Here is a 24,910-nt window from a genome sequence, read left to right on the forward strand (position 1 = left end):
TCCTAACCACAGGACCACCAGGGACTTCTCCTGAATGTGTTTTTCTACCTCTTCACTTTAAATCTGCGTGCCTCCTTAAAGCAGAGGTGAGTGTTGTGTAGGCAGTATTTAGTTAGGTCTTGCTTTTTGTCCATCCAGCCACTCTGGTTTTTAATCGGCATATTCAATCCATTTACATTTAGAGTAATTACTAATTGGTAAGAGCTTACTAATGTCATTTTGTTGTCTGGCTGTTTTGTAGTTCCCTTGCTCTTTATTCCTCCCCTGCTGCCTTCCTTTGTAACTTGATTTTCTGTAGCATTATGCTTTGATTCTCTTCTCTTTATCTTTTGCCAGTCTGCTATAGCATTTTGCTCTGTGGTTGCCATGAGGATGAGGCTCACATGAAAGGTTCTGTAGTTGTAACAGTCTGTTTCACCATGATAACAACTTAATCTTGATCACAGACCAAAACTTTTACCCTTTTGCTCCTTTTGATGTAAAGGAGTTTGTTTTATTCCTCTTACCTTTTTGATGTTTTGATGTCATGACTTACCCCTTTTTATAATGTTTATCCACTGACAAATTACTGTAGCTAATAGTTATTTTAATGCTCTTGTTCTTTAACTTTTTTTTAAATTAGGGGTAACACTACAGGCTACCATATTACACTGTTAAGAGTATTCTGAATTTGACTACATACTTACCCTTACCAGTGTGTTTTGCATTTTCCGTGTTTTTGTGTTACTAATAAGTATGTCTTCAGCTTGCAGACTTTTTTCCAGCATTTCTCATAATACAGGTGTTGTGGTAATAAGTTCCCTTAATTTTTGTTTGTCTAGGATAGTCTTTATCTCCTCTCCATTTCTGAAGGACAGCTCTGCCTGGTAAGGTGTCCTTGGTTGGCAGTTTTCTTCTTTTAGCACTTTAAATTTATCATCCCACTCTCTCCTGCCCTGTAAGCTATCTAAGAGTCCTGCTTAGAAGTCCACCAGTAGCCTAATGGGGGATTCCCCTAAAATTTATAGGCTTTTTTTTTCTCTTCCAGCTTTTTAGACTTTTGTCTTTGACTTTTGTCAATTTTGTTATACTGTGTCTTGGTGTGGATCTCTTTAAGTGTATTTGGTGACCTGTTAGCTTCATGAACCTGATCCACATCTCTCCTTAGTTTGGGAAAGTTCTCTGCCATGATTTCATTCAATAAGCTTTCTGCATCCTTCTCCTTCTCAAACTCCAGTAATTTGCAGACTGGGTCTTTTACTGGTATCCCACAGAACATGTAGGCTTTTAAAATTCTTTCTCATTCCTTTTTCTTTTTTCTCCTCTGGTAGGATGATTTCAATTGATTTATCTTTGAGCTTGCATATTCTTTTTTCTGCGTGGTCAAGTCTGATGTTAGAACTTTCTATTGATCATTGTATTCTTCAGGTCAAAACTTCTTGTTTGGCTCTTCCATGTGTTTTCCTTCTCTTTATTGAACGTCTTATTTTGTTGTTATATTGTGTTTCTGATATTCTTATATTGCTTATCTGTGTTCTCTTGTAACTCTGAGCTCCTTTTCAATAAGCATTTTGAATTATTTGTTGGGCAATTCCTGTATCTTCTTTTGTTTGGGACTAGTTGCTAGGGGTTTACTGTATTCCTTTGATGGAGTCTCCTCCCCTGACTCTTTGTGTTGCCTGTAGCCTAGTAAAGGTACCTGGATTTGAAGAAGCAGTGTCCTCTCCCAAACTTCGTGGCCTGACTTCAGTACGTGAAGCCTTGCCCCTGTGCCTGGGACATGCTGGAGCGTGCTGCGACCCCAGGTCTAGTAGGTCAGGGCTCCAGGGCAGCCATGTGCGGCTGCATCGGTGGCTCTGGGGGTCGCGTGCTGTCTTTTGCCTCAGGCCCCTGCATTCCGTAGCACTGACATGTGTGGCTTCTGGTGAGTGCCGCAGGTGTTTGCAGAGGGCTGCAGGGCTGTGAGTCCTCAGGGGCCCTCCTGGGTCCCATGGCTCTGCATCAGCCCACATGGCATGACGGCCAGCATGGGGGTGTGCACGCGTCTGGCTGTGGGGGCCAGCTGCCCGGAGCAGGGTGGCGGCCGGGCTGGCTGCAGGCGTGCGTGTGGCTGCGGGGCCACGGCAGGCAGCAGAGCTGGAGCTAGCCGTGGGTGCGCAGGTGGGTGCAGGCCTCCTGCTTGTGGGTGCTTCTGGGGACGGCTCGGCCCCACGGCGGGCATGCGGCGCAGTGCTGGGGACGGGCAGGCAGGCGTCACCTAGGTGACAGCTGGGGGCGGGGTGCCGGTGGGCACAGTGGCGCCGGCAGTGACAGCAGAAGGGGCCTCATCCTGGCTGACACGCCGCTGCGGGGACAGTGCCCTGTGCAGAGACAGCGGAGGCTGGGGACGGGCACCAGCGGGGGCATCTTGCAGTGCCCGCTGGCCGCCCCGGAGGCCAGAGGTGGCTGCGGGTGCGGCTCCCGCGCTCCAGAGAGGCTGCGTGGGGGGAGCAGGAGGGGGCTCGGGCGTGCCCGCCTGCGGGCGAGAACTGGTGGGCTCTGCGGGGCTCCTGCGGCTGCCCTGCTGGCCGTGGGCTCCTTCGGGGCAGCTGCGGCTTTCTCTGGGAGACAGGCCTCGGAGCCGCTCCGCCCCGGGCTGTGTGACCGCTCCTGGAGCCCGCCCTCCCCCGTGTCTCGCAGCCTCTGTGCGCCTCCCCACGCAGTGCTCCAGAGCACTGAGGACGTCGGCCCCTCACCCCGCTTCCCTTTCCCAGAAAGAGGAACTCTTCCAGCTGTGGAGTTCCCTCTTGGCGTTGAGCAGCACCAGCCTGGGGGATGGGATGAGGCAGCACAGTGACGCTGCTGTCCTTCTTTTTATGGGTGGTACTCTTGAGGGTTTTTTGTTCCACCAGGTTGCTGAAATTCTGTAAGTAGCCTCCACAGCTCTCCCAGAACAATTTTGCTTGTGGATAACTGTCTAATTGTTGATCTTTGTGGGAAGATGGGGGTGAGGGTCTTCCATGCTGCTGTTTTGGTGACGCCACTCTTTGGACGTGGCTTTAGAGTCTGCTTCTAATCACAGTTGTTGCTCCCTTCAGCGTAATTTTAGAAAGCCAGACCCTTGTTAGGGCAGTAGTAGCAGTGATGTCTTCCTGAGTGTTTACTTAGTAGCAAAAGTGAAAGTGTTAGTCACTCAGTTGTGTCTGAATCTTTGTGACCCCATGGACTGTAGCCCGCCAGACCCCTCTGTCCATGGGATTCTCCAGGCAAGACCACTGGAGTGGGTCGCCATTCCCTTCTCTAGGGGATCTTCCTGACCCGGGGATCAAACCCGTGTCTCTTGCGTCTCCTGCACTGCAGGCAGATTCTTTACTGAGCCACCGGGGGAGCCCGTCCCCTTGATGGCAGACTCAGTGCTAATTCATTTATAACCATTGCAAGCAATGGGATTAGCACTACATTTTGCCTGTAATGAAAGGAGGCTTCCAAAAGTTAAGCTACTTTCTCAAGGTCACAGGAAAGTGCAGGGAAAGTGCTGAAACTAGGACTAGAGCCCAAATAGTGTGATCCAGAACCCATGTACTTTAACTTTTTAGCTAAACTGGTTTTGCCTTTATTTGGTAAAAGGAGTCATTAAAAATAAAAGTAATCATTATTTGCTGCTATTGTATGAAAATACAAATGTGATCTCCTACCACAAGCACATGAGGGGGGGTGAGCGTTACTGTCCGGTTTAAACCGGTTATCAAACGGTGCAGCTCTGTGAATTCACGTCACCCTGTGGGGAGTTGAGGGATGATTTTCCAAATGGTTGATTGTCTGCTGCATCCTCTTAGGCAGCAGCCTCCCATCTTTTTGGCACCAGGGATTGGTTTTGTGGAAGACAGTTTTCCACTGACCGAGGTCGGGGGTGTGGTTTCGGGATGATTCAGGCGCCTCGCATATATTGTGCCCTTTGTTATTACTGCATCAGCTCCACCTCAGATCATCAGGCATTAGATTCTGGAGGTTGGGGACCCCTGGTATCTCAGTGAGATGTGTGACTTCAGAGTCACCTGTGGAGCATAAACATTGCAGTTTCTGGGGCCCTACGTGACATTCTAGGGTGGATCCCAGGGGTTTGTACTTTTGAGCAACCTTTACAGTGAGTCTTGATGGTCACTGTTGGAGCCTGTTGACCCAACAACACTCACTACACGAAGGGCCCTTTAGTGACAGAATCCAAATGCAGAAAAGTCTTGATGTGATGGAGTGATAGCTGACTCTAACAAATTAGATTTAAAGGGGAAAAAGCATGAGGTGTACACACAAGCATACCATGGGGAAAGCTTTTTTCTTTAGAATGCTGCCTCTTTAGAATGCTGGTTATATACGTGTAATATTATTTCCTCTGGAGTTCCCTTAATTATAAGTTTGATTTGGTTGTGAAGATTTCATATCACTAACATGGTAGGAGGGATTCTAGAAGTGTCTCAGGGTTCTGAATTCAGACGCCCTCAGTCACCCTCGTCAGCTGAAAATCATAGCTCACTGAGCCACAGTTACTGACGGTTGTGAAACCTGAAAACATTTGGTTGGACTGTACAGAACCCATGATCTTTGCTTTAGAAAGGAAGCCACGTTTTTTGCTGTACTCACGAGGTCATGATGGTCACCCTGTGGCTGAATATGGATCAGTTTCTCATTTCCCAGACAGTCCGTGAAGATTATTCTACTATTTAGGACTCCTCATTGTTTTCTTACCTACATTTAGGGTTACAGTGAAGATTTTTTCTTTCTTGAAAAATTGTTAGTTTCATTTTTGTGTTTGTAGTGTAGGTGTATGTGCCACAAAATGACAGTCACTGCTTCTTTGTTTTAGAGAAAATGCTGCGCACTTTTCTAAAGTAAATGTTTCCAGTTCTGCTTTGTGCCAGGCACTGTGCTCGGCATCAGAATGCGGTGGGTACAATGGTGAGTAAAACAGCTGTAGTGCCTGTTCTAAATACAGTGATTCATTTAGTGCTGAAGGTGGGTAAAAATGCATGAATAAAATAGGCAAAAATACTGTGACAGAAGCAAAAAAATAAGCTGACATGAAGTGTAACATGAGGAGGCCTATTTCAGAGAGCATGACTGGAGAAAACCATGCAGACGGAACACTTGAGAAGGGGTGAAGTGCTGTTTAAAGAGAGAACCTGTGCCAGATCTGGATGAGGTGGGAGGAGCTGGTTTAGGGCTGAGATAAGGGTGTGGGCTTCCCTGGTGGTCAGACAGTAAAGAATGCGCCTGCAACGTGGGGGACCTGGGTTCAATCCCTGGGGCAGGAAGATCCCCTGGAGGAGGGCATGGCAACCCACTCCAGGATTCTTGCCTGAAGAATCCCATGGACAGAGGAACCTGGAGGCTACAGGCCATGGGGTCACAAAGAGTCGGACACGACTGAGTGTCTAAGAGCAGCACAGCACAGGAGAAGGGTGTGGCTAAGTAGGAAGTAAAGAACTAAAGAGCCTCTTGATGAAAGCAAAAGATAGTGAAAAGATTGGCTTAAAACTCAACCTTCATTGTTAGTATATAGGAATGCAAGGGATTTCTGTGTGTTAATTTTATATCCTGCAACTTTACTATATTCATTGATTAGCTCTAGTAATTTTCTGGTAAGCTGTGGTACATATACACCATGGAATATTACTCAGCCATCAAAAAGAATTCATTTGAATCAGTCCTAATGAGATGGATGAAACTGGAGCCCATTATACAGAATGAAGTAAGCCACAAAGATAAAGAACATTAGAGCATACTAACACATATATATGGAATTTAGAAAGATGGTAACGATAACCCTATATGCAAAACAGAAAAAGAGACACAGAAGTACAGAACAGACTTTTGGACTCTGTGGGAGAAGGTGAGGGTGGGATGTTTCAAAAGAACAGCATGTATACTATCTAGGGTGAAACAGATCACCAGCCCAGGTGGGATGCATGAGACGAGTGCTCGGGCCTGGTGCACTGGGAAGACCCAGAGGAATCGGGTGGAGAGGGAGGTGGGAGGGGGGATCGGGATGGGGAATACGTGTAAATCTATGGCTGATTCATGTCAATGTATGACAAAACCCACTGAAATGTTGTGAAGTAATTAGCCTCCAACTAATAAAAAAATTAAAAAAAAAAAAACAAAAAAAACTCAACCTTCAGAAAACTAGGATCATGGCATCTGGTCCCATCACTTCATGGCAAATAGATGGAGAAACAGTGGAACCAGTGACAGACTTTATTTTGAGGGGGCTCCAAAATCACTGTAGATGGTGACTTGCAGCCATGAAATTAAAAGATGCTTGCTCCTTGGAAGAAAAGTTATGACCAACCTAGACAGCAGAGACATTACTTTGTCAACAAAGGTCCGTCTAGTCAAAGCTATTGTTTTTCCAGTAGTCATGTATGGATGTGATAGTTGGACTATAAAGAAAGCTGAGCACCAAAGAATTGATGCTTTTGAACTGTGGTGTTGGAGAAGAAGTCCCTTGCACTGCAAGGAGATCCAACCAGTCCATTCTAAAGGAAGTCAGTCCTGAGTGTTCATTGGAAGGACTGATGTTGAAGCTGAAACTCCAATACTTTGGCCACCTGATGCGAAGAGCTGACTCATTAGAAAAGACCCTGATGCTGGGAAGGATTGGGGGTAGGAGGAGAAGGGGATGACGGAGGATGAGATGGTTGGATGGCATCACTGACTGGACGGACATGAGTTTGACCAAACTCCTGGAGTTGGTGATGGACAGGGAGGCCTGGCGTGCTGCAGTCCACGGGGTCGCAGAGTCGGACACAACTGAGCAACTGAACTGAGCTGAAGTTGGAGGAGAGGAAGAGTGAGGTGGGGAGGTAGATATGCAGGTCCTTATTGAGTCTAGTGTGGGGCGTTTCAGTGTTTTGTTTTTTTTAAAGTACAAGAGAAACTACCACTGGATTGATTAAACGTGTTCCATCTTAGGAGGGCCTGGTTGATGCTGTGGATCTAGGGAATCCTTAAGCGGCTGCTTGGACTGTAGTGAGGGCAGCCCAGGGCGGCCGGTAGCACAGCCACTGCTCTGCGCCCTCACCCTCCGCCCCCGAGCAGAGCAGGCAGGGGCCCCGGGCCCTCGGTGGCCCTGCTCCGCCGTCGGTCCGGGTGGGCCCCTCGGTGGCCCTGCTCCGCCGTCGGTCCGGGTGGGGCCCTCGGTGGCCCTGCTCCGCCGTCGGTCCGGGTGGGGCCCTCGGTGGCCCTGCTCCGCCGTCGGTCCGGGTGGGCCCTCGGTGGTCCTGCTCCGCCGTCGGTCCGGGTGGGCCCCTCGGTGGCCCTGCTCCGCCGTCGGTCCGGGTGGGCCCTCGGTGGCCCTGCTCCGCCGTCGGTCCGGGTGGGCCCTCGGTGGCCCTGCTCCGCGTCGGTCCGGGTGGGCCCTCGGTGGTCCTGCTCCGCCGTCGGTCCGGGTGGGCCCTCGGTGGTCCTGCTCCGCGTCGGTCCGGGTGGGCCCTCGGTGGCCCTGCTCCGCGTCGGTCCGGGTGGGCCCTCGGTGGTCCTGCTCCGCCGTCGGTCCGGGTGGGCCCCTCGGTGGCCCTGCTCCGCCGTCGGTCCGGGTGGGCCCTCGGTGGCCCTGCTCCGCGTCGGTCCGGGTGGGCCCTCGGTGGCCCTGCTCCGCCGTCGGTCCGGGTGGGCCCCTCGTGCTCGCCAGCACTCCCTGGGCCACCCTCCGTGCTCCTGCTGGGCCTAGGGTGGTCCTCGGGCGGAGTGCGAGGCCAAAGGTCAGAAGCAGCCTGCCTTCTCCCCAGGCTGCCCGGCTCTTTGGCCTCCGAGCAGCCGCCCGGCCGGGCCTGTGAGTACGGGGTGCGGCGTCCGAGGGCTCCGTCTCCCCAGGCCCAGGCCTGGGGGCGGCGGGGACCCTCCCCGCGCGCACCTCCGCCACCCGACAGCAGCGGCCGTGTGCAGGGACGCAGCCTGGGCCCCGGGCCCGCCGTCTCGGAGCCTGCGGGCCATCTGGGTCCGGCCCGGCCCCTCACGATGACCGCGGGCAGGGTCTGGGCCCTGGCCTTGAGGGAGCTGCCGCTGAGAACGCCTCTTACTAGCTGGGACCCGGACTCGCCCTTTCTTCTGAGGACAGAGGAAAACGTCCCTTAGAGAGAGATGACAGGACCATGGTTACCTGACCATGACCTGACCTCTAGGACAAAGGATCTGACACCACGAAGTCTGTATCAGCTAACCACGTCCGTCTCTCCCCTTTCTAGAAGAGGGCTGTGCTGGAAACTTTCAGTAACTTGGGGCTCTTAGGGCCTGAGCCCCCCATCTCCCTGCCTAGCGCTGTAATGAGCCTGTCTCTGTTTCAGACGCCAGTGTTTCACTGCTGTGTGGCCTCGCTCTGCAGGGGCGCTCCGACTGGTGGTTTTGGTAACCGGTAGGGCCCTCGAAGGGAATGGCAGGGCTAAGGGAAACCCCAGAGGTGGTTTTTTGGATGGGTTGTAGTGTTAAGTGGAACCCTGAGAAACTGGTGACATTTGACTATTTCCAGCTTAAGAGAATGGTAATTTCATATTCTTTGAGCTAGTACAATGTTATACTACTGAGGAGGCGTTACTTTTAGAAGGGGAATTTGATGAAGCCGTGTTGAGGGAATTTAGCCAAAGGGAATGCCTTTGAGCCGTTGAGAGGCAGTTTAGAGATCACCAGTGGAGTGTTGGCCTCTGAAGCACAGAGAGACAGGAGGCATGTATTCTTTTCAGCTGTCCCAGGAGGGAAGACTGATGCGCAGATTCTGCCTGCCCCAGTGACCGCAGTGACGCCAGCCCCAAGCGAGAGTCTTCTCTGGGGCAGATAGCTGCATGACGGTTTTGTAAATGTAGCTGTAGGTGTGCATAGGTTGGCTCTGTCCACAGGACAGTTGGGGGCACTGATCCTGATTCGCTGGCAGCAGACTCTGAATTTTCTCTCAAAAGTCTTTGCTGTCAGTGATTTTTTTCCCCTTTACTCAGTTATTCTCTTTCACCAAAAGCAGAATAAATCATCGTGACCTTCTTTCCCACTCTGTGGCAGTGCAACACTGGCCTCCCTTTAGAACTGATTAGCAAATCAAAGAATAAAGTGGTTTTCTCACAAGTGATTTTCTTGCCCTACGGAATATTGTCTTTTTCAATATTACCATCAGTGTTCTTTGACTTGTCAGCATAATTGAAACATTATCTATGATTTCTGTTACTTTAATGCAGACCGCAAGTGTATCTTTTTAAAGTCATATCACTCTTTTCTGACATGTATACAGAATTTGCTTATGGAAGTATGTGTATTTCAGGAATTTCAGCTGTTTGGATCAAGACTTCATTCTACTGCATAATATAGTTTAGAAAATGATTTTCACTAGACCATTATGCTAACATATCCCCAGGCCAGGATTTTCTCTATGGACTTACTATTCAGCACAGAATTCCAGGTACTGATCATTCTTTGTATCTTTAAAGCTACAGTGAACTTAAAAGTCATCTTAAGTGCCTGCTGGATCCTTTTTCATGAAACACTGATCACCTGTAATGTTTATTTTGTGTGGTGCTCTTCATCCATGGGTTATGGGACTGGGGCCACAGTGAGAACATTCCCAAAAGGAACTTAATTAACTCTTTCTCAGTGTGTTCTTTTAAGCTGCAAGTAACTTTGCAATGTGCATGGCCCCAAAATTATCTTTTCCTGAAAGTACAGAAAGATCTGGAGAAACATAGCGCCCATGAATTAATTTATACATTATAAGTGTCTGGTAAAACACATGGCATCTTTAAAAGCTCTGGAATGGTGGTATTTTAGACTAAGGTTTTATTTTATGGAGGTGCGTAGCTTTACTGCAGGCCAGACAAGTCAACACTTGTTGACTAATTCTGCTTGGAATCAGAGGAACTTGATTTACTGTTGGACCTGCTGTGGTAGAAATTGTAAGTATCACTGAAGTAGGCTTGTGTCTTTGGTGCTGGAAATATTCAAAAGAACTCATCAGAAGTGATTTCAAAAAGCCTCAGTCTGGGGTATTGTGATGATGAGTGAAGAAAAATTTTCCCTTATTTCAGACAGCCTTTGATAGTGCATATTTTAGTTCAGTTCAGTCACTCAGTCATGTCCGACTCTTTGCAGCCTCATGGACCGCAGCACGCCAGGCCTCCCTGCTCGTCACCAGCTCCCGGAGTTTATTCAAACTCATGTCCCTTGAGTCAGTGATGTCATCCAACCATCTCATCCTCTGTTGTCCCCTCTTCCTCCTGCCCTCAATCTTTCCCAGCATCAGGGTGTTTTCCAATGAGTCAGTTTTTCGCATCAGGTGGCCAAAGTATTGGAGTTTCAGCTTCAGCATCAGTCCTTCCTATGAATATTCAGGACTGATGTCCTTTAAGATGGACTGGTTGGATCTCCTTGCTGTCCAAGGGACTCTCAAGAGTCTTCTCCAACACCACAGTTCAGAAGCATCAATTCTTCCGCGCTCAGCTTTCTTTATAGTCCAACTCTCACACCCATACATGACTACTGGAAAACCCATAGCCTTGACTAGACGGACCTTTGTTGGCCAAGTAATGTCTCTGCTTTTTAATATGCTGTCTAGGTTGGTCATAACTTTTCTTCCAAGGAGTAAGTGTCTTTTTATTTCATGGCTGCGGTCACCACCAGACCACCTGACCTGCCTCTTGAGAAATCTGTATGCAGTTCAGGAAGCAACAGTTAGAACTGGATGTGGAACAAGAGACTGGTTCCAAATAGGAAAAGGAGCACGTCAAGGCTGTATGTTGTCACCCTGCTTATTTATTTCAGTATGTGTCTTTTATTAAAAAGGTGATCGATTATGTCATACACACAGTTTTAAAACTGTGTTTGCATAACTCTATCTTCTGAAAGTGGCTTCTCAATTTTTTAAAAAAATTGTATTTCTAAGTTTTTAGTGACTAAAAGCTATTCATGATGTTAGTTATATTGTTTGAGCAGTCCTTCACTTTGGGACATGTAGGTTTTTTTTCTTTTCTCCTTTTTGTCTTTCTGTTATTTACTGGTGAGAGAAATTTTGTTGCTGGGTGTCCAGATTTATTTTGCTTCCTGTGCGTTTATTTTGTAAACCTTAATGTGGACTTTTTTGCAGTCGTGGGGCGGGCTATTGCTATGGCACGAATACAGTGCCACCTTGTTTGTTCAATGCAGGGAGCCATATCTAATGCTCCTCTGTCTTCCCAGCATGTGGCATGATGCCTGTACAGAGGGTGTTCACTAGAGCACTCTTGTTGCATTGAAGAAGTGTAGAGAGAGCATATGACAAGCATCTACGTACTATGTCTTTGGGACCCAGGATATTGGAGTGAACAAGATGAAGACTGCGACTGAGGTGGACTGCCATTTCCTCCTCCTGGGAATCTTCCTGACCCTGGGATTGAACCCTGGTCTGTCGCATTGCAGGCGGTCTCCTGCACTGCATGAATTCTTGCCTGACTGAACCACCAGAGAAGCCCCTTTACTTAGACATGTGTGACAGAAATAGCAGCCTCCTACAGATCAGAGGTTGAAGGCTTATTCTATAAAGGAAAGTTTGTGTTTAGAGATGGCAAGCCTCTACGTGTGAGGATCAATTAAAAGAAACAAAAGTGCACAGTGTAGTAGAAGTGATCTGAATGACTTACAGAGCAGCTGCTGGGGGAAGGCTCACGCCAGTCTTTTTCACAATATCGCTAATTAAACGAGGTGACTGGATTTTTCTATTGATGGTCGTTCTTGTTTAGGATTGTTCACTAGTGTTACTGATTGAAATGGAACAGTCATTTTCAACATACTTTTTTGTTCTTTTAAGTAACTGGACTCAATTGTACCTAAATTTAAAATTTCATACCTGAATATAATATGGTATTGCCCTTAGTGGTTTTAGAGCCCTGAGGGTCTTTTAGGACTGGGTTTGGGGTGATAGGAAACATAGGCCCAAATATTCTTGGTCTTTGTTTTGCGCCTTTTAAAATATGACTAAACGAAGGTTGCGGCCATGGGGAAGGTTTTCTGCTGTACTCTGGTGTTTAAGACCCTGCCAGCTACTCATGCTTTCAGTGACCCCACTTAGAAAAGAGAAAAGTGAAGGGTGAGTGGTTACCCTCTTGGTCAGGCACATAGTTTAAAAAAAAATGTTGTCTGTCTCAGTAGAGCTATCTTAGAGTTTCATATAGCTGTCTTTTTCTTTTTTATTATAGGGCCAGCTTTCAATGTTGCAAGAAAAAATAGACCATTTGGAACGTTTGCTAGCTGAGAATAATGAAATCATCTCAAATATTAGAGACTCAGTCATCAATTTGAGTGAATCTGTGGAGGATGGTACGAAAAACTCCAAAGGCAATTTCAGCCGTGGTGCTGGCTCTCCTCTTCTGCCGTCAAAACATTTGTCCCTCACAGTTGACCCTGGAGACTGTCTGTTTGCCTCACAAAGTGGAAGTCAGAGCTCAGACGTGCAGGTAATGTATGCATTCATTAATTATCACCGGGCTTTGATTTGTTTTTCTCTTTTTAGATTTGATTTGGTACCTGTTTATAGTTGCTCAACTCTTTGGATTACAGTTTCTGTTTTTGTAAAGTCATTTAATTGGTCACATGATCATTGATGTTCTTTTTAGTGATAAAATTCTGTAATTCTATGTTTCTCCTAGTTTTTCTTTCTTTAATACTATGTGACTATGGCCTTTTCTGTGTGCTTCTTAGGTTTTATTTTCTGTAAAATAAAGACCTTTAGAGGTTTAAATCTTGGCAAAGAGATTTTTTCCCCCTTCCTTTAGCAAATACAAGAAAAGCCCTACTCTTACTGTATACCTGTCATACATAGGTTTCACAGAGTGTACTGTTAGCTTCTTTTTACTGAATGTGCCTTTGTGAGAGGGGAAGGGGAAAGGCCGAGAGCTGTCCAGTGTCAAGGTTGCTGTCCGCCTGTGGTCAATGAGCGCGTCAAGTGTGGCAAGTCTGAGTTGAGATGCGTGCTGATATCCACACAGAGTGTTGAGATTTAGTGTGAAAAGAAGAATATAAAATATCTTGCTTATTTTATTTTGATTATGTATTGGGATGGTAATATTTTGAATATATTAGGTTAAAATATATCATCAAAATTAATTTCACCTATTTTCCTTTCATTGGTTTAGTCAGAGCTCTATTTTAAAAATTAGTTGTGCAGTTATTTAAAAGGAAGTTGATATGTATTTCCCTAAACATGATTAGTTTTACCATTTTCATTTAGTAGGAGATATTCTCATTCTCTTTATGGTCTATAAGACTATTCATTTTTCTGATTGATTTCCTTTCTTAAAAAGGGTTTATTTATGAATTTTTAGCTTGATCCTGTTTTTGTTTCTAGTATCTTTAGTTTGCTACCCAGTAATATTTAAAGCTACTTTCAGGTAGTAATTACTGGATTTTAATTTTGAGATACTATATTTTGGATTTCAAATAACTTCTATCTTTCATTTATTTATTTATTTTTTCCTATCTAGGTAGTATGATTTATTTTCTTTACACTTTTGCATTTATGTACAGAGACCTTCCTCCGCCCTGGATTCTTTTTTTTTTTTTTAAATGAAACAAAGATGAATATTTTTAATGATAGAATGTACAATTCACAAAGAAGATAGATGACATAAATCAGTAGACACCTTAACAATAAAGAAACAAAGATACATAAAGGAGAAATCAGAAGAAATATGAGGGAAAAGAAAAATATATAATCATATATATAATATATCATAATGAAATGTATTAACATTTCTCTGAGAATATCAAGTGCAGAAAAAATAAGAATAGGAGCATCTTGAGTGATGTCATTAATAATTTAAATATAATTGGTTTATATTTAATTCAGTTCAGTTCAGTCACTTAGTTTTGTCAGACTCTTTGCGACCCCATGAATCGCAGCACGCCAGGCCTCCCTGTCCATCACCAAATCCCGGAGTTTACTCAAATTCATGTCCGTTGAGTGGTGATGCTATCCAACCATCTCATTCTCTGTCATCCCCTTCTCCTCCTGCCCTCAATCTTTCCCAGCATCAGGGTCTTTTCCAAAGATGCCAGCTCTTCGCATAAGGTGGCCAAAAGTATTGGAGTTTCAGCTTCAGCATCAGTCCTACCAATGAACACCCAGGACTGATCTCCTTTAGGATGGACTGGTTGGATCTCCTTGTAGTCCAAGGGACTCTCAAGACTCTTCTCCAACACCACAGTTCAAAAGCATCAATTCTTCGGCACTCAGCTTTCTTCACAGTCCAACTCTCACATCCATACGTGACCACTGGAAAAACCATAGCCTTGATTAGACGGACCTTTGTTGGCAAAGTAATGTCTCTGCTTTTTAATATGCTACCTAGGTTGGTCATAACTTTCCTTCCAAGGAGTAAGCGTCTTTTAATTTCATGGCTGCAATCACCATCTGCAGTGATTTAATTAATTTATATTAATCATATCCTACACAAATATATTTAATATTTTGTATTTTATACATTGTTTTTAGATGTGCATAGGACATTTAGAAAAGCTGGCAAAAAGGTAGACATAACTAAATTTCAGAAAGTAGAATTCTTTTTTTGTGTGTGTGATTCAGTTATACACATATGTTATTTGTGAAATTATTTTCCATTATAGGTTATTACGAGATACTGACTATAGTTCCCTGTGTTATACAGAAAACCTTTGTTGCTTATTGCATATCTATTTTTTAGAATTAGAAATCTAGCATTCTATTCATACTAAGTCAAACAAGTGGAATCAAAATGTCATGAACTTTTTAGTTAGGCAAAGATTCATAAGTTTTGTAAAATATATACATATTATATATATATACACACACACACAAAAGCTTTTCTAATATGCTTCATAAAGGCTTGAGAAAGAACATTAAAAAATAACCGATGGAGAGATTGGAAAACATAAACCAAATGAAATGGGAGCACTGAATATGAAATAGAAAAAGTGAAACAAGCTAGATAAAAGTAAAAGATTCTCATACAGTCTGGTTGCTCTTAAATATGACTGCTCATTAGAAACATATCTGGACCTCTGGAAAATAAGCAATACCTGGGCATTTGTATTTTTCAAAAAATACCAAAATAATTCTGCTATGCATCTAGATTTCAAAAAGTGATTACAGGTTTTTCTATTAAATGGTAGTTTTGGTGATAGAAAATTCTATCTATGATTTTTCTGTTGACCAATCATGATACAATGATATTAAGTGAGTAATAGTTATATTGTTACAATAGTAAAAGATGTTTATTAGCTTCCATCATCAATAGCCAGACAAAAAATAAAATCAATACAAAAAATTGTATAGATTACAATTGCAAGGTATAATGGGAGCTTGATTAATCTAACAATATAAAATAATTACATGCAATTTAGGGAGTCAAGCTGAGTGATGTGGTAAACGGACATGCATACATACACATGTTTTCATCTGCTAATTAAGCCAGGCTCTGTCTTTTGGTTGGTGCATTTACTCTGTTTGTGTTTAAGGTAATTACTGATATGTAGAGCGGAATTCGATCCCTGGGTCAGGAAGATCTCCTCGAGGGGGGCATGGCAACCCACTCCAGTATTCTTGCCTGGAGAATCCCATGGACAGAGGAGCCTGGTGAGACACAGTCCATGGGGTCACAAAGAGTTGGACACAACTGAAGCAACTTAGCATGCATGCACCCATGATCCTGTGACCTTTTTCTTAATTGTTCTGGATTTATTTTCTGTAGCTAGGGCTTTTCCTTCTCTTGTTTTCTGCCTAGAGAAGTTCCTTTAGCATTTGTTATAAAGCTGGTTTGAGGATGCTGAGTTCTCTTAACTTTGCTTGTCTAGAATGCTTTTGATTTCTCCATCAAATCTGAAGGAGAGTCTTGCTGGGTGGAGTATTCTTGGCTGTGGGTTCTTCCCTTTCATCACTTTAAGTATGCCTGCCACCCCCTTCTGGCTTGCGGAGTTCCTGTTGAGAACCAGCTGGCGTCCTGATGGGCGTTCCCTTGCGTGTTGTCATTTTTCCCATGTTGCTTTTAGTATTTTATTTCTGTCTTTGATTTTTGTCAGTTTGATTACTGTGTATCTTGTGTTCTTCCTTGGGTTTATCCTGCCAGGGACTCTCTGTGCTTCCTGGACTTGGTTGGTTCCCATATTAGGGACGTTTTCAGCTATTATCTCTTTGAATACTTTCTCAGGCCCTTTCTCTCTCTCTCTCCCCCTTCTGGGATCCCTGTAATGTGAAGTTTGGTGCATTAAATGTTGTGCAGAGGTCTCTTAGGCTGTCTTCGTTTCTTTTCATTCTTTTTTCTATATTCTGTTCTGCAGCAGTGATCCCACCCCTCTCTCCTCCAGGTCATTTATCTGTGCTTCTGCCTCAGTTATTCTTCTCTGTCTGTTCTTTATTTCTTGCAGGTCGTTCAGTTCAGTTCAGTCGCTCAGTCGTGTCCGACTTTGCAAGCCCATGAACCACAGCACACCAAGCCTCCCTGTCCATCACCAACTCCCGGAGTCCACTCAAAACATGTCTGTTGTAGGTCTTTGGTATACACTATTTGCATCTTCTCAATCTTTGCCTACATTCTTCTTCCGAGATCCTGAATTATATTCACTATCATTATTCTGAATTCTTTTTCTGGAACGTTGCCTACTTCCACTTCATTTAGTTGTTTTTCTGGGGATTTTGTCTTGTCCCTTCATCTGGGACGTAACTTTCTGCTTTGTCATGGTGATTTTGTTTCAGTTGCTGTGGGATTGTGGTTCTTCTTGCTTCTTCTGTCTGCCCTCTGATGGAGGAGGCCAAGAGCCGTGTAAGCTTCCTGATGGGAGGGACTGGTGGTGGAAAAGTCTGGGTCTTGCTCTGGTGGGCAGTGCCTTCCTCAGTAAAGTTTTAATCCAATTATCTGCTGGATTTGCACTCCCTCCTTGGTAGTCTTTTGGCCTGAGGCCACCCAGCCCTTGGGTGTACTGGCTCTGTGATTGGGTTATTGGGGACCTCCAAGAGAGTTTATGCCAAAGGGGACCTTCCCAGGCAGCTGCTGCCAGTCCCCTGGGCCTTGCAGCGAGCCCTTGCTGACCTACAGCTCCACAGGAGACCCTGCAGTGCTAGCAGGTAGTTCTGGTTCAGTTTCCTGTGGCGTCACTGCTCCTTTCCTCTGAGTCTTGGTGTGCGCAAGGTTTTGTTTGTGTCCCCCAAGACTGAAATCTTTGTTTCCCCCAATCCTGTGGAAGTCTTGTAGTCAAATCCTGCTGGCCTTCAAGGTCAGACACCCTGGGGATTCCTGTCCCTTTGTTGGGTCCTGGGTCTGGGAAGCATGATGTGGGGTTCTGAACCTTCCCAAGAAGGGGAAAACTTCTTTAGTATTATTGATCTCCAGTTTGTGGGTCACCCACCCGATAACTTCCCTGGTGGCTCAGATGGTAAAGCGTCTGCCTACAATGTGAGAGACCTGGGTTCGATCCCTGGGTTGGGAAGATCCCCTGGCGAAGGAAATGGCAACCCACTCCAGTATTCTTGCCTGGAGAATCCCATGGACAGAGGAGCATGGTAGGCTACAGTCCACGGGGTCGCAAAGAGTTGGACACAACTGAGCGACTTCACTTTTCACCCCGATAGGTATGGGATTTGATTTTATCGTGATTGTGTCCTTGCTACGTCTTGCTGCGGCCTCTGCTTTGTCTTTGGACATGGAGTGTCTTTTTTTGTCAGGTTCCAGTGCTCCTATCAGTGGTTGTTCAGCAGCCAGTTGTGGTTCTGGTGCTTTGGCAGGAGAAGAGGAGCGCATCTTCTTCTGCTGCACCGTCTTCAACTGGAGGTTACTGATTTCATTTCATTAGAGAATTTTAAATTATGTATTTAGCTTGCATTATATTGGTTTGCCAAAATGCTTGTTCGGGTGTTTTGTAATGGCTTAGAAAGCACTCAAACTTTTCGGCCAAAGCAGTTTTTTCCTCCAGCGGCACTGTTCTTGGAGGGTAGTGGTGTTGAGAACTCAGGTAAGACAGGACTTCTGCCTTTCTTAAACTTTGAGTGTCGCTCATACTTGCTCCGTTCTACAAGTTGACAAAGAGCTATTTTAACATTGTACCTTAGACCGGAAACTGGATCTTGGTGCCGTACCCTAAGGAGTGAATATTTTAAAGTTGGACAAAAGGAGTTGGCTCTGGCCTTGCTTCAGTGTAGAAACTTTCACTGACTCTTGGGGACAGAGAACGTGATATGATCTCAAGGCCATGGCTCGCTTGCTAAGCCGGAAGCTGGGGACAGTGGGATTGTCTCATCAGCTAGTGTGTGGCCATGTTCAGATAGGATCAGGATCCTGGGCTTTGAGGGGATATCTGTTTCTCTGAGGCTTGGCTGTGTTTAGGTTTTAACTAAGTACTTTTAAAGGGAAACGATAAAATCTTTTTCGGGGGTGGTCCTAAATCTGAGCCGGCTAGAAAGAGGTGCAGAGCAGTCATGGAGCTCAGGCGGAGCGAGGCAGCAGGGTGCTGGGAGCCGCAGGGCCTGAGAAGGACCCGCGAGGTAGCGGGACTGCTCCGTCCCTTCTTATCCTGGGGGCATTTTATTTACATTGTGAGTGTCCAAGTGAAAGGTATGTTATTTTCTTAAAATATTTTGTGTTCACTTTTGTGTAATTTGCTTGTTATCTTGAAACATTGTTTTGTAACCCATTTATGTATTAATTAGGATGTAATTTCTCAAGTAGTTTACATTTTACCGAAGGAGGGTCGTGTTCTCGGTCACACCTAGTATCACAGAGAACATGAAAAATAAGTGTTCAGGTTTGTTTGGCTTTGTTTTCTCATAATATTTTTTTTCCCTTTCCCCCCCAAATGTTTTATTATTTAGAAGAAATACTACTTTGGAACTTAGCAAACATTTGAACACTTAAAAGCTGAATCTCAATTAAAAAAAATTATTTTAAACCTAGTTGACCCTGTTATAGTTTTATTTTTAGTATAAAAAAGGTAAACATACATAAGCTAAATTAAAGAATATCTATAGATCTGTTTCCGTTCAGATATAGAATTCAAAATATAGGAGATTGGTTATAAAATAAAGACAAATTATAAAATAATTTTCAGTACTTTGTTTGAAAATGCTAAAATATTTGATCATATTGAAATCTTTTGTTAGCTCTTCAGTTCCCATCATTTTCTGTTATATTGTATTGGAAGTAAAGTAGGGGAAGAGGAATTGAATGAAGTTATTTTATATTAGGAGCAAAAGAGGAATGGGGTTATTTATCAGGTTTATTATATAGCACAATTTTAACCTTTATTTTAGCCCTTTGAATGATGGTTAAAGGTGTTCTGCCTCAACCTCTTTAGTTAAGGTCTACAGAAATAGTTTCATTTTTCAAAATATATATACAGAGTATAGCAACAAGTAGTTTTGAGCAAATATTCCCAACATTAAGTTTAAATTAATAATGGTTATACACGATTAACTGGAGAAGGGAACAGTAACCCACTCCAGTATTCTTGCCTGGAGAATTCCGTGGACAGAGGAGCCTGCCAGACTACATTCCATGGGGTCAGAAAGAGCTGGACACGACTTACTAACACACATGCATACATGATTAAACTTAACTTTTTTTGTCTTTCTGTTTTTAGATGTTGGATGTTTACAGTCTAATTCCTTTTGACAATCCAGATGGTGGAGTTTGGAAGCAAGGATTTGACATTACTTATAAACCTGATGAATGGGACACTAAGCCCCTTCAAGTCTTTGTGGTGCCTCATTCCCATAATGACCCAGGTAAAATTTGCACTTCAAAAATCTGGAAGTTATTGAGTCCTTGTAGACCCAAAGAATTTTAATGAGAATCAGGTAAACCTACTTTTCAAATTTTGGGGATGTTATTCTCTGACTTTTAACATATTTTGTATGTCACAGTGTTCTTGTTTTACCAATTTATGGGCCATTCAAGGATAATACTTGGGCAGTACCAAATAGGAATAAACACAAGAAGGTCTTAGCTTTGGGAGATGAAAAGTTACATGCATTTAAGGTAGTGATAGTTCATTTTAGTTACTTCTTAAATGTTGTGCGAGAGAATTATTTCATGTCCATAAACTCTGCATTAGAAAATGCAAAATGCTCATGGTAAAGTTTGTATCTTTAAAATATAGAAACAGCATAAAGTGGTTAAGAGCCTTGGTTTCAAGCAGTCATGAGTGTGAGTCCCAGCCCCAGCAGTTAGACAGCCTTAGGCCAGAGTAAGTTTCTCCCGGGAGGAGACAGGATGAAGTGTTCCCTTCACAGAGGGGAAGGTTAGAGGCACGCTGCACAGCGTGACGAGAGTAACTGCGTCATTACCGCTGGTGCTGGTGTTCGTTCGGGGACACCTGTTCGTATTTATCAGAGGTTTTTCCACCCAAGGTAAAGGAAAGTTGCTAAAATGATAATGGGAAATGTAATTCAGTGTTTGTCTTTATTAGTGTGAGGACACAGGTAATGAGTAAATGACCCATAAATTAAGTTGCAGGATTTTTTGGAATGTACTTCCAAAGACTTCTTTTGAAGGACTTACTTACGCTTCTGTTTGTCATTTTTCTCAATTTCATTGTTACTATCGGAGGCACCATATTCATTTACTACTTTGCATGTTTTTGCTCTTAACATTGAATTTTGTCATATCCTTTCCCCTAGTTTATTTTTATGTATTTCTTTCTAAGACAGTAGAACTTGTTACTTTATGTCTGGAAGTATGATTTGGTGAAGCTTTGCATGTGTGTGTTTGACCACGTACACTGCTTTTAGATGTGAAAGATGGTCTGCAAGATAGAGCTTGGATGCTGAAACGTGTGAATCTCTAGTATACTTCAGTATTTAGTATGAGGAGAAGTATTATATATATATGAAATCAATATTGTTCTGGAAATTTGTGATGAGCAGTTACTACACATCAGCTTCCGATTTGGTTTCCTTGTCTTTGGTTTTAATGTCTTCATCTAGCTCTATTTGTCTCATTAACATTTCCTCTTATGTGTTTTAGTCATCACCTTAGCAGGTAAAGAATCTGCCTGCAATGCAGGAGACACAGAAGATACAGGTTCTGTCCCTCAGTTGGGAAGATCCCCTGGAGGAGGAAATGGCAACCCACTCCAGTATTCTTGCCTGAAAAGTCCCATGGACAGAGGAGCCTGGCTGCCTGCAGTACAAAGAGTCACAAAGAGTCAGACACAACTGAGCGACTAAGCGTGCAAAAAGGCCTCCCCGTGTAAAGGCCGCAGAGCTCTGGGGCCAGCCTGGATGAGGCCGACCTCCAGGTGTCCTTGGGCTTGTTCGTTTGTGTGTCTGTCAAGTGGAGGTCATGTAGGCGGCGCAGCATCTTAAACGAGATTTAGTTATGAAGTAAGTGCAAAAGGTGATGAAAATCATACCTAATAAAAATTTCTTTTGCTGTTTATTTACCCACTTGAGCACCAGATTAAGTAGTACATTTGCATTTAGGGGACACATATGAAAGACATACTATCTTCATTTATATTTGGATTCACTCATTGAGGTGAGGTGCTCACACTTCACATATGGGATCTGAGACTGTAGGACTGTGGATTTATTTTTTTCCTATAAATCTCATTTACTCTGAAATATCTCTTCATTGAGTGAGATAGTGGCCAAGCTGGTTTTATTATTTAAATTGTTCTCTCCTCCTCTTTTCTCTGCCAGTCATGCATAGTTTAATTCTTGTCACTTAATTGGGTTTGTGATGTTATTGCATTATGTTCCCATAATTCCACATCCATAGTAGGAGTTCCGAGGAATCCCTCATAAGTTTGTAAATACACTTACAGTGTGCTTCACAAGACCTCCCCATGTGAACACAAGTCTCCTTCCTTTTTATTTTTTAGAGGGCTTTGTTATCCTTTCCTCTTTTCTGCCATCCTCAGCTTCCACTGATCTCATTTCTTGTTATCTATAATGTGGGCTCTTAACTGAAATAATAAAGTTTGTAGTTTCCCACGCAGTGTGGCAGATGTTTTATAAACAGCTAATGCTGACAATAACTTTTGAAGGTTGGTGCCACTATTAATGATGGTGTTACCAACTTGCCAAGGTCACCCAGGCAGTAAGTGGCACCAGAGTGCTTCCCTGCTGGTTTACCTGGACCGGCAGAGAACATGGGTCTCTTGTTACACGCTGTCCTCGTTGCCTAGCCCAATAGTTGGCATATAGTCTTCGCTAAATATGTGCAAAGCCTTCACTAACTTCCTCCATGCCCCTTCACAACTTTTTCACACTGTGTACGCGCGTGCATACACACACACACTTCATGCTTGCATATCAGCACAGATACAAATTTTGATCGGTCTCCTTACTGGAGTGTGAGCTCAGTGAGGGCTCGAACTTTGTCCTGTTAACCAGTGGGTTTGTTGTAGCCACACTCTCCGGGAAACAAACTTGACTCAGAGGGACAATGCAGATAGTGGAGTGCAGTTTATTACGCCGGCGGGCCCAAGGCAGAGTCTCCTCTTAGCCAAGGACCCCGACCAGCATTTGCGAAAATCTTTTATACCCCATGTGTACGTGTCCAAACCCACCACCCCAATTCCCTTGAGACTCACATAGACTAATGAAGGGTAAATACAACTACAGTAACCCCATCATTCACGTGTTACGTGTTCAAACAGTCAATAATCAATAGCCCGCGGTTACATTCCAACCAGTTAATAATCAATAAGCTTGTGGTCACGTTCCAACCAGTTAATAATCGATAAGCCTGTGATTACATCCCAATAGATACGGAAAAAGTTTATGACCTGTCCGGAGACAGGGGTGATTACGGTATGTTTCCTCTTAGGCAATGAGTAACCTGGATGTGATCTTCAGGATTCCCCTGTCCGGAGGGGGTCTTATCCTTCCATCGTCGTTTCCACAGGCACTAAGCAGAGAGTTCAGAGTCCACTGGAGAGGCAGCCGAGCATGATCAGCACAGATAGGCCTGAGATGGAGTCCTGGCCCTGTGAATTCCTTCTTCAGGTTGTTAATACCTCAAACTGCACATAGTATAGACTCATTCAGTTAAATAAGCTAATGAACAAAGGAATCTGATTCTGCAGACTCAGATCAAACAGTTGACTTATTCTTTGGCCTATACTTTCAACTGCCCTCCTTCTTGTTGTCTACTTATTTCCAGTCCTCTAAAAAATAGCTTCTTTAAAGTGCACTGTATAATTTTGAATACCAATAACATGATATTACGCCCTTAAAGGGCAGGGACTGTCTCTGCCTTTTAAACTTTGTTTGCATTAAGCTTCCTGTTGGAGTTAGTATGTTGTTCTGTGAGAAGGCATTCTGAATAATTGTTCCTGACTAATAAATGAGTCTGTCTGTTGGTATCCTAGCAACCACAGTTGAATCTTTTTGTCTTAGTGAAAGATGTTAATGACCTTTACCCTCAGGCCCTTCTCCACTTGAGTCAAAAATAATGGTCAGAAACAGACCTTTTAAAACTAAAGCAATTTTTGCTTTCAAGCAAACTGCTAGAGAAAAGAACCTGCTGACTTAATTTTCGTTCCTCCTTAACAAAAATAGAATTTAGATAACTGAATTATTCTGTAAAAAACTGAATCATTCAGATGATGAAAAACCACTCTTTCAGTAGAGGAAAAGAGATGAGTATGTACACATGCATTCTAAGTTAAAGTGTGACTCCGTGATGGGAAATATTTGTAAATACTCCTAAATGAATGTGCAGTTTACTTGTAAATGAAATTTATAGAGAGTTTTTCCTTTTCTGCAGCAACAATTTAAAATAAACTTTAGCCCAGTAGTTGGTTTCATCAGTGGAGTTTTGTCTGTTGGGGCTAGAAATAATTGAAATAAATTTTTAGGAAATTCCTATATTAAGTCACCATACTTAAAAAATTATGTTGCTGCATTTTTGTGTGTGGAGATATTTTTCTTTTTGGATTGAATTGGAAAGGTAAATTTCAAATTATATTTATATATTAATAAAATTTCTAACTATGTCTTTTTCCAGTACATAAGGACATGTAACAATTATCATGTAATATTTTATATGATTTACATGAGTTGAAACAAACTTGGAAAGGAATTAAGTAAATGCTGATAATTGTGTACTGTTACACTTTTGAAAAGTTTTGAATCACAGACCATGAAATTAAATGTTAGTTGATTGATACATGTTCATGTTGTATTTAATAAGCTGATTAAAACACCATTACAGCACCTTTATATCTACAATCTTAATTCTTTGCTTCCTGCTAGTTAACTGTGGAAATAGTTAATTTTCCTTCAAAGGAAAAAAGTGTGTAGAGAGAAGGTAAGGTACACTAAATGAAAAACTGGACAGCATATCGCTAGTTAAGCAGTTTGTAAAATGAACATTAGAAAATAATCCTCCCTTGTGGTGTGACTCCAAAACTGAAGGAAGATCTAGGCCCAAGAGTCACACTGGAAGATAATTTTCTTTCATGAGTTTTCAGTTCTTCTGCCCAATTTTTGACTCAAATGAGTGTTTAGGATTTTCAGCCTTTGTTTTTTGAAAACTGAGAGGACAGATTTTTGCATTTAGTATTATATGATAATTTGAAATGAATTTGCTTATGTATCCTTATTCTTAAAAAGTCTGTAGGAAAGAGAAACATGTGAGGACGTCACAGTGTAATGTTATTCCCCAGCTCTTCTGTTCCAATGCGTTAAGCACAGTCCGGAGAGAACAGCTCTGGTTCTCCGTGGGTGGGTGAACGTCCACGCAGGCGAAAGGCCGGGGACGGAGCTCAGGCTGCCGGAGGAGACTGCCAGGTGGAAGGAGGGCGTCGGGAGAAGGCGAGCTTTGTCTGTGGCAACAGTGGGGAGTGCATATGTTTTTCTGTTTAGTTATTGTGGGGTAAAGTGAGTTCTTTGGTTTTGGCTACTGTACAGGAAATTTGAGTTTCTGGAGCTAAGACACTATGACCTTTATTGCCCATCTTGCCTCAGGGAGTGTTG

At 43.6% G+C, this 24,910-nt stretch overlaps 1 protein-coding gene across 1 annotated transcript in view; it reads left to right on the top strand.

The window, feature by feature from the left end:
* MAN2A1 (mannosidase alpha class 2A member 1) overlaps window positions 1–24,910 on the top strand; it is a 199,980-nt gene that overhangs the window by 22,927 nt on the left and 152,143 nt on the right. Inside the window, exons 2-3 of the mRNA XM_043913763.1 lie at window positions 12,159–12,416; window positions 19,564–19,708. Of these exons, the coding sequence (XP_043769698.1) occupies window positions 12,159–12,416; window positions 19,564–19,708 (403 nt within the window). The remainder of the gene's footprint in view (window positions 1–12,158; window positions 12,417–19,563; window positions 19,709–24,910) is intronic.

The sequence above is a fragment of the Cervus elaphus genome, chromosome 9 (genome assembly GCF_910594005.1).
Source record: "Cervus elaphus chromosome 9, mCerEla1.1, whole genome shotgun sequence".
Classification (NCBI taxonomy): Eukaryota; Metazoa; Chordata; class Mammalia; order Artiodactyla; family Cervidae; genus Cervus; species Cervus elaphus.